A 12,595-nucleotide genomic window follows, 5' to 3' on the forward strand; every position below is an offset into this window, starting at 1 on the left:
TAATTGTGGATTAAATTAAGTGGCCTTTGTTCATCATGTTCCTCTTGTATCTTTTTACCTTTTGTTTTCTCTTAGAGGATGGAAATCTTCTGTTTGACAGAATCACAGAATCAATTAGGTTGGAAAAGACCTCTAAGATCATTGAGTCCAACCTAAGATCTAACACCACGTTGTCAACTAGACCATGGAACTAAATGCCATGTCCAGTCTTTTCTTAAACACCTCCAGGGACAGCGACTCCACCACCTCCCTGGGCAACCCATCACAATGACCAAACACCCCTTCTGTGAAGAACTTGTTCCTAATGTCCAACCTAAAGATTAAGATTGTGTCCTCTTGTCCTGTCACTAGTTGCCTCGGAGAAGAGGCTGACCTCCACCTGGCTACAGACTCATTTCAGGCAGTTGTAGAGAGTGATAAGATCATCCCTAAGCCTCCTCTTCTGCAGGCTAAACAACCACAGTTCCCTCAGCCACTCCTCATAGGTCTTGTACTCCAGACTTTTCACCAGCCTTGTTGCCCTTCTTTGGACAAGCTCCAACACCTTTCTTTTTTAATTTCCTTTCTTTTGTCTTCATTCTAGCAAGCACTGGACATAGACTGTAGACTCATCACAGTGGGGACTCCAATCAAATCCCTGTTCATATGAAAATTAAGTTATAATATGAAATAGTGAATGGAATAGTGAGGAGATTGAAACAGACATCTTAACTCTCTTGGCTAATGACAGTTTTGTACTATTTTGGGGGTTTTGTTACTATTTTGTTACTTGTGTTATTTTTACTGCTTCAAACAAAATAAGTAGCCTAATTAGTCCTTCAATTAGCTTCTAAGTGTGCCTAATAGTTTCTGTCCTTATACGTACCTGCACATACTACTTTGACCTTTATATAACTTTTCTGGAAAAAGAACCCAAGTTTAGAGAAAATTTCCCTGGGACTAATACCTATAAAAATGTAGCAGTCATATCAATACCCACATTTCTTAATAATAAAATAAGATACTAGGAGACAGTAAGTATTATTACAAGATATTAGGAGATTACGTCTCCATATGTCTTCATTCTTAAATGCATATCTCACAGCAGTTGCAAAAATGGGAGCCTTTTATCTTCCACAATGGCACAAATTTTCCTCTGCTTAACACTTTTAAAATCCTATATGAAAATACTCACATATAAGCTAGTCATAACTCAGAGATACAAAAAACCTAGGGATTATCTATTTTGAAATTGGAAGTGACTTTAAAGCTATAAAATCTGACCTCTTGTATAAGACAACATAAAACTTTGTCCATTAGTTCCTAAAGCAAATCGATAATTTCTTATTGAAGCAGAACCTCTCTGCAGATGACCACTTTTTGAAACTGCTTTGAACCTCATAAAGTATTTATCAGCACTTCTTGTTCCTAAGCACAAAAGAAGCTGCATTCAACCCACTGAAATAAATGCAGACAACACCTGATCTTGTTCTTAAATTGCTGGAATGATTGAATCAAGTGAGGAGAAGTTTTATCTTTTCTTTCTTGACCATATCTGAGTGTATGAATTTCCCCTAAAAGGATAACATAAAATGTTGAACTTTAGATTTAAATATCTTAGGAACTGTATGTGAAAATGAAAACCACGGTGATGAGATTCAGAAGAACCACAATCAGTTTCGTACTATCTTCTGTACTGGACAAGCTGAAGTAGACACAGAACATAGAGACTAGGAAAATGAGAGTCAGTAAAAAGAGAAATTTGATTTCTTACAGATGAAAAGAAGACTTCAAGATACCCAAGAAGATAAATAATCAAACTGTGGAAGTTCTTTGACTTAGAGATTTTTATTTTATATTTTCTGTGAAATGTGCAACTGTTGACCAATCTAATTAGGAGCAGCGTATGCCTTACAGCTTTGCAAATTATGAAGTTGACAGGTTTCCTACAGCCTAAAAGGTATAACTGAGAGCATGGGTTTTTTTAATGAACTCAAGATTACATGTTGACAATGACCTTAAACAGAAAACAGACACAGATTACACCCAGGCAGGGACATACTATAATGGTTAAGGTAACAAAAATTGTTAAGATAATAAAATAAGGTGAAGTTGAGTCCCATCAGGTGGCTTGGGGGAAGAGAAAGTACTCACCTTCTCTTTGCTTTCTTGTTTATAATATGGTTCTAGAAAGATGCTTGAAAAAGACTTTCTGGAACAGAGGTTCTTGATTTATCCTTGTCCCTTATCCCTGCTAAGTGGTCATATAGTACTCTTTCATAACTTTATTATGTTTTCTCTAGCATCCAAAGGAAAGAATCAAGAACCATGCCTTCCATTTTCTTCTGCTTTCCAATGTGCATTTATTCACCTGAAATTATTTCCATTTTTTTCTTATGTCTGTCTTAGAAGATTCTTTTACTTCCACATCAATTACTCATAGTATATTCATCCACACCCATAGAGCCTCTCATATCTAGCCTTTGCTAAAGAAATCAACTCCTACAGATTTGTTGTCTTACAGCAAAATCTCTATCAGGTTAATCATTCTAGTACGCCCTGTATTCAAAAACTTGCAGAAATAAAAAGAACTGACCATAAACACACAGGGAAAGTATGCCGAAGGTCTCACCAAGACTCTGCAAAATAGTGTGAATGCTTTCTTTCCTTTGTAGAACACATTCTTGATTCACTGAAGAACCACAGCTGTCCTTTTTTCATTGGCAGCTGTCATCTGGACTTCCACAACCAGAAAATCTTCTGATATTTCTCGCTGAATGGATTTCAGATTGTAGCAGAATATGTTGTCAGAAGTCCTCAGTCCCACATGCCTTCAGCGTTTTGCAACTTATAACACATTTAATGGTTATCCATATCTATTAATCTAAACCTATCCATATCTATTACTCATTCATCTTTTCCTGTATATCTTTATCCTTTTCAGCACATATAACCTTCAGCCACATCATCATCAGAGTTGAAATAATACACAATCCCATCTTTGGTGCAAAGTTATTAACTAAAATATTACATATGTTCTGTCTCACGAAAGTCTACTAAAAATTTCCTTACAGTCCAAGAACATCCTTTTTCTTAACAAACTATAACAGAACACCTTTGACTCGGTTCTCACTCCTCTTATAATTCTTCTGCTGATCTCCCATCTTGTGCAGTCAGTATATTACATACTCCACCCAAGAGGAAAACCTGGATAATTCTGATGCTCTAATTAACGATGCAGATTTTGTTTCGCAGAAGGACTAAACCTGGAGTGCTAATTCTGATTTGGGTGCTACTGGGCTAACACGCCAGTCTTGAAGGCAATATATTGTGGAGCACAACACAGAAGCACTCCAGCATTTCTGCAAGGACTGCTGTGCAACAGAAAGGGTATTTTAGAAGACAATCATGTCCTTTCTGTTATCTTTGGTCTTCTCTTGCTATGCAAGTGACCATTCTGCAGGTGGTCCAGAATTCCTTCTTCGCTCTCAGAAATTCAGCCTATGCTTTCATTCTGGAAGTAACTTGAGCCTGAGCTGGCTCACTGGCTTCTCTATGCAGGCCAGATCGTATTCAGACTAGTCCTGTGTAAAACCAGTGTGTCTTCACTGTGCCATTGGTTCAGAGTTTACAGGTCAGACTTCGTGTTGAAGACCGTCACCTAAACCATTTGCAGAGCAGACTTGATCCCAGAAGCAGTACAGTCTCATTCACCAACTCCATACTCCAGCTACTGAAAACCAGCAGACACAAAATGGCTTTCCTCACAATTAACTGCAGTGTTACAACGTCTACTACCCACTTAATTCAGAATCCAGCTAAGCTGCTAAATAACACAGTTGACTATTATAGTTGCAGTTTTCAAACAATACTGTACTCTCCTGCATCTGTTTCATTACAAAACCAAAAAAACACAACAAATTAACCCAGTTCCCAGGTCTTCAATTAAACAGCCCAATTCTTTCAGAATTCTGGGACTGAAATTATTTACGCTTACCTCCCAAATCCTGATTTTCCTGATCTTCTGTCTAAATTCATTGAACACTGTGATTTCTGCTTCCCTCTTGGCAGCATTTGTTTCTCTCTCATATTTCCCTCTTTTAGTCACTTCTGCCTCTAACATTGCCTTCAACATCCCCATCCCTACCCTGACAAGAGACAAACTTTTCTGTAGTTTTGGAGCAATGTTGAGAAGATACTGTCTATTCCATTATCCTATTCCAATGCCCTCGTTTGTTTGTTTTTTTTTTTTTTCTTTATTTAACCAACAAGTAATATTTTCCATTTGTTTTCATTTTTACCCTTTTGACTTTTGCACTTGACTTTGGATGGTGATTAGTCCTTTTCCATTTTATTCCCTGAAGGCTCACTACTTATGCCTCATACGCTTTCTGAGACAGTTATTTATTCATTTGGGAGAGAAAAACCTTTTCCCTACTGTTTTTCTTATTTGGAATACAAGTTCAACATACTTTTACCATATCTGAGTAGAAGAAATTTCTATCCTCCTCCGTAATCATGTCCCTGATTTTCCACTTAATTTAAATTAGTTTACTTGTAATCACTTGTAATCTGATCTCTACCACTATGTCTCACCAAAACGAACGCCAAAATACTATCATGTTGACTCTTCAGCAACCACTTCAGAGAGTAACGGGGTCCTGTTGGTACTGCTCTCTAAGTTTTAGCTCTGGTAACAAGATGACACCCTTTATTTCCCACTAGCAGTTGTCCCCCAACCCTTTTTATATTAGAATTAAGGACTTGATGCCTTCATTGCCTGTAATCTAGGTATTTTGCTTCAATTTCCCTTTATGGTGTTTCAACAGCGTAACAAGAGATACATCCCTTGAGCCTTATACGGATGAGCCGAGCCCGAGCAGAGCCATGCGGACACACAGGTACGGCACAACAGGTCAGGCGGGGAATTCCTGGCGTGCCCACGGAGGGCTCCACACGCCACACCAACCCCGCACCTCTGGGATGGGCAGTGTGTACAAGCTCCCTCTCCTCACAGCCGTGACACTGCGGCCTCGGGGAGCTCCGCCGGCGGGGAATTGCCATTAAGGGCCAGGCAGGCAGTCATCCCTCGCAGGTGGAGTCCAGCTGCTCCCTCCTCCAAGCCCCTCCAAGCCCCTCCAAGGCCACCCGAGGGCGTGAAGTGGCTCAGGGCCGCCTCCCATCGCTGCCGGTCGCGGAGCGTGCGGGGTTACCGCGCTCGGTCACCGTGCCGGGTTACAGTGCCGGGTCACGGTGCTCGGTCACCGTGCCGCGCTGCCGTTGCCAGGGGCTCGGCGGGCAGCGATGGTGAAGGAAACTATCCGGGTGTACGCGCGGGTGAAGCCGCTGGGCAGGCGGCAGCAGGCGGGGGTAGGCCGGGGAGCTGTGCCGCTGTGCTGCCAGGGGTGGAGTGGGGCTGCTGGGGAGAGCCGAGGGCCGTCCCGGGGGCCCGCGTCCCCCCGGGAGCGGGCAGGGAGCGGGCCCCCCTCTCTGCAAGAAGCTCGGCCGGCTGGTGAGGGCGGAGGGGTGGGTACACGAGCGGGGAAAGCAACAGCCCCGTCCTGCGCTGCGAAGCCTTAAGAAGTTCCTAAAATCACGAAGTAGAGCTTAGGCTGTAACTGCTGGGGGAAGAAGGGGCGAGGAACTTTCTTTCCAGCCTAGTTTGTTAGAGAAAGGCTCCGCAGGAAAACACTTGACACTGGTCACCGGGTTTATGCAGTTCAGCACCGTTCCGAGCATGGGAGGGGAACGTGTAGCTCCCAGGGTATAGCTGTACTTGCAAGGAATAATAAAGATAATGAAAGTGTTCCTCAGAAACCGTGCATTTAGGTCTCTTATTTGTCTTCTGGTTTTAAACCAGCTCAACTCATTTTGTCGTAACCTTTCCTAATGTGTTCTTCCAGGGTTTTTTTGGAGAGGTTTGCGCTTGGGGCTGTGCTTTGTTTTTCACAACACCACGGATATTGAAGTGGTTTAGTAAGCAAGTATGTCAGGCTACACTTTTGTTTCAAGTATTGTTGTAGCGTTTACATGGTGACAGAATAATGTTGGTATGTGCTGGCTTTGTTGTATAATAACCGAAGGAGGATCTGGTTAAATATTTAGTGAAATTTGTACAAATTTTTTCTTGAGGCAGTTACAGGTGCTAAACTTACATAAGTGTTATGTCTAAGGGCTATGCTGTTCTATTGGTGAAATTATGCTGTGAATTCATATCCATGCTTATTAGAGTTATTCAGTGGATGATGAGGAGGATCTTCTTTCCAGTCTGGAGATTACTGTGCCACGTGACTTAGCAGATGGGTTCGTCAATAATAAACGAGAGACCTACAAGTTCAAGTGAGTAAAAGCGTTATCTTTGCTTCTTCTGCCTTTAGTGATTGCTGTCTCTATGTGTAGTGATACAGATGTACAGAATCAGGAAAAGTCTAATCTTAAGTTTTGGTATAGGTAAGTTTATTTTTATACAACTCCCTAACAAGAGGAGTACTTCAGCATATGCTCTTCACCACGAGTTTGATAGCATTGGGTAAAGTTGTCTGTCCACTACAAGTCATTATACATTTCTAAGTCTCATCTCAAAGGTTGCGTTTTCATTTATCAGTTCTTCCATTTTTACTGATTGTTTTGAATTTGTGTATGAAGAGTGAATGCAGGACTGTGTGTGCTCTTGTGATCTAATGAATTGTTGTAGGCTAGCTAAAAGTTGTCTTGATGTAAAACACTCTGTTTAGTAGCTGTGTTTCAGACATTACCAAAACAAGATATAAAAAACCAGAAGTAGTTGAAAGAAACAAAACCTTGGTTGTAGAATGTAAATGTTTATTAGGAACTTAAAATCTCTACTAGCAATATCAGTCAAATATTTTCATCACTTCAGCAGAAAACTTTGAGGCAACAGTTTATAATTTTGATGATAAATAAAGTTATATATATAATCACCTCTAATGATGAGGGCAAGACTGTCTTTTTCCAAGTAGAATGTTCTTCATTTTTTTGTAATAATGAACAAGTCAATTTGTTGCTCTATGCCATTAAAAAAGAGAGCCCTAGATAAACATCTGCACTTCAGACTGATGTCATTTTACATCAGCTAAGGAAATTTGCTTGGGAAGAGAGGAACTGCCCTCTCCAAATAGATTAATATGCAACATTAGGCTAGGTTGCAGATGCCCAAGCCTGACTTAATGAATGCTGATATTTTTTTCTGACTTTATAATTTTTTAGTAAGTCTGTAGAAATGGATTTTGAAAAACACCGTGTCTTATTACCCATAAGACAATGCAAAAATAATTCTGTGGAGTAAGCATTTATTTTTGCTCTATGAAACTCATTCTTTCCTGCGGTCTATTTATCCTGGTCACACCAAACATTATTCTCTTTTGTTTTTACTCCCTTGTATGGGAACCAAACACAGTCTTGGCTGATTAAGCATTAGCAGGATAGAATGTATGCATTTATGTTTCGTGTATTGCATTTGTCTGCGATACTGTACACATTGCCTGGGTCAGCGTGGTACCTTTCCGTATACCCGCTGTCTGCAATGCTTTTCTACATACCCTGGGAAGTTCTATGTGAGTGTACATTTCCAAGCAGGGGGAACGACACAGCCAGACACCAGCAATCCAGGAGGTTTCTGGAGTGTATGGATCACAACTTCCTAACATACCATCAAAAAGCCAATGAGGGGAAAAACTCTGCTGCACCACGTATTTGCAAACATGGAAGAACTGATGAGAGATATTAGACCTGGGGGTAGCCTAGGTTGCAGTGGCCATGAGATAGTGAAATTCAGGATACTTGCTCAGGGAGCAAGGCAGAAAGTAGGATCAGAACCCTGGATGTCATAAATGCAAATTTCGGCCTGTTCACAGGCCTAATTGAAAGAATTCTATGAGACACAGCCTTGGAGAGAGGTCACGGAGAACTGGCTGATTTTCAAGGATCATCTCCTCCAAGCTCAGGAATGGTCCATCCAGATGAACAGCAAATGATGCAAAGGCAGCAGGAGATCTGATTGGATGAGGAAGCAGCTCCTGACTAAATGGCAATATTACAAGGAAGTGTGGAAGAGTTGGGAGCAGTTTCAGGTGACCCAGGAAGGCTGTGTGAGGAGTGGGAGCAGGAAAGCCTAGATAAGCACACAGTGAGGGGTGTTGAAAACAAACCGAGCTGCTGAGCTGAGGGTTACATCAGGGGCTCAGAGGGCTGTCATCCAGGCCAGCTGGAGGCCAGTCACTAGTGTAGCCAACGCGAGGATCCAGTACTGTTTAGCATTAAGGATCTGGGTGATGGGACCAAGTGTAGCTTTAGCAAGTTCACAGACAGTATAAAACTGAAAGGGATGGTTGATGCACCAGATAGCCATTCCTGCTGACCTCAAGAGACTGGAGAAATGAGCCCTTAGGAATCTCATAAAGTTCAACAAAGTGAAATGTCAAGTCCTGCTCCTCGTGAGGAATAACCAGGGCAGGCCCAAGGCTGACTGAAAGCAGCAGACCTGGAATCCTGATAGACAAAACATTGAACATGGGTCAGCAATACACCATTTGCAGCAAAGAAGGCCAACAGCCTCTGGGCTGCATTAAGAAGAGCACTGCCACCAGGTCAGGGAAGTTGATCCTTCCCCTCATCAACACCAGTGAGATCACATCTGGAGTTCTGTGTCCAGTTCTGGGCTCCAGCAAAGGGACACAAATATGATTAAGGGACTGGAGAGTCTGATGTGTGAGGAGAGGCTAAGAGACCTGGGACTGTTTAGCCCAGAGAAGGCTCAAGGCGATCTTATCAATAGATTATGGGGAGAGGGGAAATGAAGATGGAGCCAGATGCTTCTCAGTGGTGCCTACAGACAGGACAAGAGTTAATGGACACAAATTGAAATACAGGAAATACCATAGAATCATAGAATGGCTTGAATTGCAAAGGACTTTAAATATCATCTAGTTTCAACACCCCCTGCCATGGGCAGGAAGCCTTCCAGTAGACCAGGTTACTCAGAGCTCCATGCAACCTGGCCTTGAACACTCCCAGGTATGGAGCATCCACAACTTCTCTAGGCAACCCGTTCCAATGCCTCAGTAAAAAATTTCTTCCTCATATCTAATCTAAACCTACTCTAAGTTTGAAGCCATTCCCCCTTGTCCTGTCACTACATGCCCTTGTAAAAAGTTTCTCTCCATCTTCCTTATAGGCTCCCTTTTGGTACTGGAAGGCCACAATCAGGTTACCCTGAAGCCTTCTCTTCTCCAGGCTGAACAATCCCAATTCTCTTAACCTTTCTTCATAGGAGAGGTGCTGCATCCCTCTAATCGTCTTGGTGGCCCTCTTCTGGACTATCTCCAAAAGGTTGATGTCCTTTCTGCGCTGGGGACCCCACTGTGAGGTGATCAAATATTGGAACAGGTTGCCCAGAAAGGCTGCGGAGCCCCCATACATGGAGATACTCAACGAACCCCTGTTCTATCTGACTCTCCTTTGAGCAGGGCGTTTGGAACAGATGGTCCCTTCCAATCTCCAGAATTTCGATTCTATAAGGCAACTTCAGATATTTTATATAAAAAGTGACAAAACATATTGAATTATATATCTCCTTGTGACCTATAGTAATAGTGCAGCAGAGTGAAGGAAATAGCTATGAAAAAAATGTGAGCGTTGCTGTACTGGTGGGATGCTGTATTTGGTTATAGTGTAATCTATTTATCCAGGATTCAGTGTGGTGCCAGTTACAAACACTGATTCTCTTGATAGGTTTAAAATACGGTTTAGTTTTTTCTAAGCCACATCATTTTATCAGAGGATTTTATTGTACAGATCTTGTCAAAGCAGCTCTGTGTACAGCCTATTTATGTACAATAGCACAACAGCAAGCTGTGGTTAAGACTACAGGGAAAACATTGTACTAAGTTATGTAAGCCTAATGATGTAAACATTGACTATTACAAACACAAACAAAAATATATGAATCAAGTAGTGTTTTAGCATTCTAAGAAATTTTTATTTGCTTAATATTTTCAGATTTCAGAAAATTTTTGATCAAGAAGCAAAACAAGATGTGGTTTTTGACAGCATTGCCAAACCAGTAGCAGAATGGTACGTTTTGATCTTGCAAGTAATCAGGATGAAGCTACTTTTGCTTTTGTTGTATTACTCAGAGGAGAGCTGTCAAGTCTTTGTCTCATTGTTGTGTGGATTGATATTTTAATTTTCTAAATACTAACATAGCTGAATCTAGGAGATATACAATCCCCTGAGAATTTTATGTATGCAAATGTTCCCTTTTTGACTCCTAAAATGGCACTGCTGCTGTTACCTCTTACGTTGTATAGCCATAGAAATCCATGTCTGATTCTTTTTTTGTCTGTAGTATAAGCTCACTTCATTGCCTTAGAAAAGTATTCCCTATATAGTTTCATGAAGAGGTAAATCTAATGAAAATCTTATCCCCCTGTTTAGTTTTCATTAAGTTAGGGATGCTCATTTTACCTGTGGAGATATTCCTAAATTTTGCCCTATTAGTTTTGTCTTGACATGTAAGGCAGTGCTTTTGGTCCTGTTTTTGTTTTTCACCTCCATTTAATAATCAAGCACTGTTCACATTTCACAGTTTGCAAAGGCAGGCATTTAAGACTGATGAAGCTCTCTGCACTCGTTGTGTGGATTGAATGCCGCTCCAAAACAGGTGGATTTCCCAATATGCTGGATTTATTGTCTGAATTGCTGCAGTTTGTACTGGGTTTAATGGGGGAGAAAATGCCATGCTGCAGGAAGCAGAATTTCTGCATAATATTTGCTTATCAAACTTACTGCTGAGAATCCAAACTTGTAGGGAGCTGGGAAGTATTACTTTAGATGCCAACTTCTTTCTCATTCATTGTCTGGAGTTTGTCTAAGCTATGATTCTGCAAGTTATTCCTCGCATCTATTGCACTGTCCTGTGTTTAGGACTGTAGGAAAACAGACATCCTCAGCTGGACACTAAGCCTTTCTCAAGTTGTTATTTGGAAGAAAAATGTATCTGTCTCTTTTTAGTTTAATTTTTTGGGTTTTTTGCCTATTTTCTTCTTTGAAGTCCAACATAAAGCAGAAGAGTAATTGACAGTGAAAACGAAGAGCCAGTGAATTTGAAACTTCATTAGAATAAGTTAAAATAGACTTAAAACCAATATTTGTTATAATATTTTCTCACCCAGAAGAGATTTATTTGCTTATCTGACATCATGACATGTAGCTTCACATTAGCTCATACGCTTAACTTTAAATATTTCTGGGTTCAGTGCTGACTGCAGGGAGAAAAAAGTCTTTATCTTATTTGAGTTTGCTTGGAAAGAGAAGGGTTAAAAATCTCGTTGTTACTATGGATTTAATTATCCTCAACAAAAGCTTGGAGTATCAAAATTAACTAGCAACAGACTGGCTAATTTTTTTCCCTTTGGAGTGTTTTGCTAGAATGTGGAAAGGTTTTTCAGTTGAATAATTCATCTATACAGTGCTCTGATAAACAGGAAGTGGTATTCTTTTCCTTTATTTCCTTGGCTGATACAAGACTGTTATATGTTAATTTTCTCCATTATGTAGGCTTTAGTTTTGGAGTTTAGATATTTTTAAGTATTTAAAAGTATTTAAATACTATTAAAATCATTGTTGTTTAGGCATACAGTTATCTCCACATAGCCAAATCTTTATCTTTAATGCTAAAATTGATTTATAAATTCATTCTTAATGAAATCAAGATTTTGTCTTAGTGTTATAATGTGCTAAAGCTTGTGTTCTTGTTGATGTTTGTGTTGTTACTGATAATACTGAAGGATAATTTTACTTGTGTTTTTGTGATAGAGTAGGTAATAACTGAGGTACGTTCATGTTTCTCATTCACCTCCTTAATTTTTTACCTTTTTTTAGGCAAAAATATGTATTTCAAAATATATTTCTAGTCATGAGGTTCCTTGGTTAATGGAGTCCTGAACTGGGCCTGAAAGTTATTTCACTCTATAGTTAATGACTTGATTTTCCTTTCCATCGTGGGACAATAAGAATTACCCTGTTTCTCTGAGAGACCACAGTTTTTCATGGCAAAATGTTCTTCATTATTTGTTTCATTCAGAGTCAACATTCTCCTGCATGAAAAAGCTGTTGAAAATACATTTCTGGTTTTGGAGTCCCTTTACTAAGGGAATAGTTTTTGTGTGTGTATTGCCAGGGAAAAGAAAGTAGTGGGAAAGTATCAATGAAATACTTCAGTAACATTTTAAGGCTCTTTGCCATGCATACTTACAGTCCTGAGAAAATTCAGTTACAGATTTGAATGTTCAGAAAAAAAATACTTGGGCATTGTTTAAACTAAAACCAGCAATGCAATGCTCAGGATTCTAAAATCTTTCTAGTTTGTTCTTGGATGGAACTTGGATACAACTTTCTTGTCTTCCCCTCACCCCTTTTTTAAATATGCTTTCTTTGAAGTTGGGCCACTACTTTTCCTTCTTTAAGTCCAGTTACATTGTCATCTTGCCTGTGGTTTCAGAGGCACCAGACATTAGTTTGTTTAATTTGCTTCTTCAGTCAAAAGTCCCTGCCTCTGCAAACTATTAGAAGCATGTGATTTGCTTGAACTTTTTTA

At 40.1% G+C, this 12,595-nt stretch overlaps 1 protein-coding gene across 8 annotated transcripts in view; it reads left to right on the plus strand.

The window, feature by feature from the left end:
* The first annotated feature begins 5,240 nt into the window (after positions 1-5,240).
* The window catches only part of KIF6 (kinesin family member 6), a 167,676-nt gene continuing 160,321 nt past the window's right edge, over positions 5,241-12,595 (plus strand). For all 8 annotated transcript variants that reach the window (XR_004355793.1, XR_004355794.1, XR_004355795.1 and 5 more), the window contains exons 1-3: positions 5,241-5,349; positions 6,209-6,318; positions 9,997-10,071. Coding sequence is in view for 5 of the 8 variants with exons in the window: in XM_032681448.1 (XP_032537339.1) it covers positions 5,284-5,349; positions 6,209-6,318; positions 9,997-10,071 (251 nt within the window). In the remaining 3 variants the exon portion in view is untranslated. The remainder of the gene's footprint in view (positions 5,350-6,208; positions 6,319-9,996; positions 10,072-12,595) is intronic.

The sequence above is a fragment of the Chiroxiphia lanceolata genome, chromosome 3 (genome assembly GCF_009829145.1).
Source record: "Chiroxiphia lanceolata isolate bChiLan1 chromosome 3, bChiLan1.pri, whole genome shotgun sequence".
In the NCBI taxonomy this organism is placed as follows: domain Eukaryota; kingdom Metazoa; phylum Chordata; class Aves; order Passeriformes; family Pipridae; genus Chiroxiphia; species Chiroxiphia lanceolata.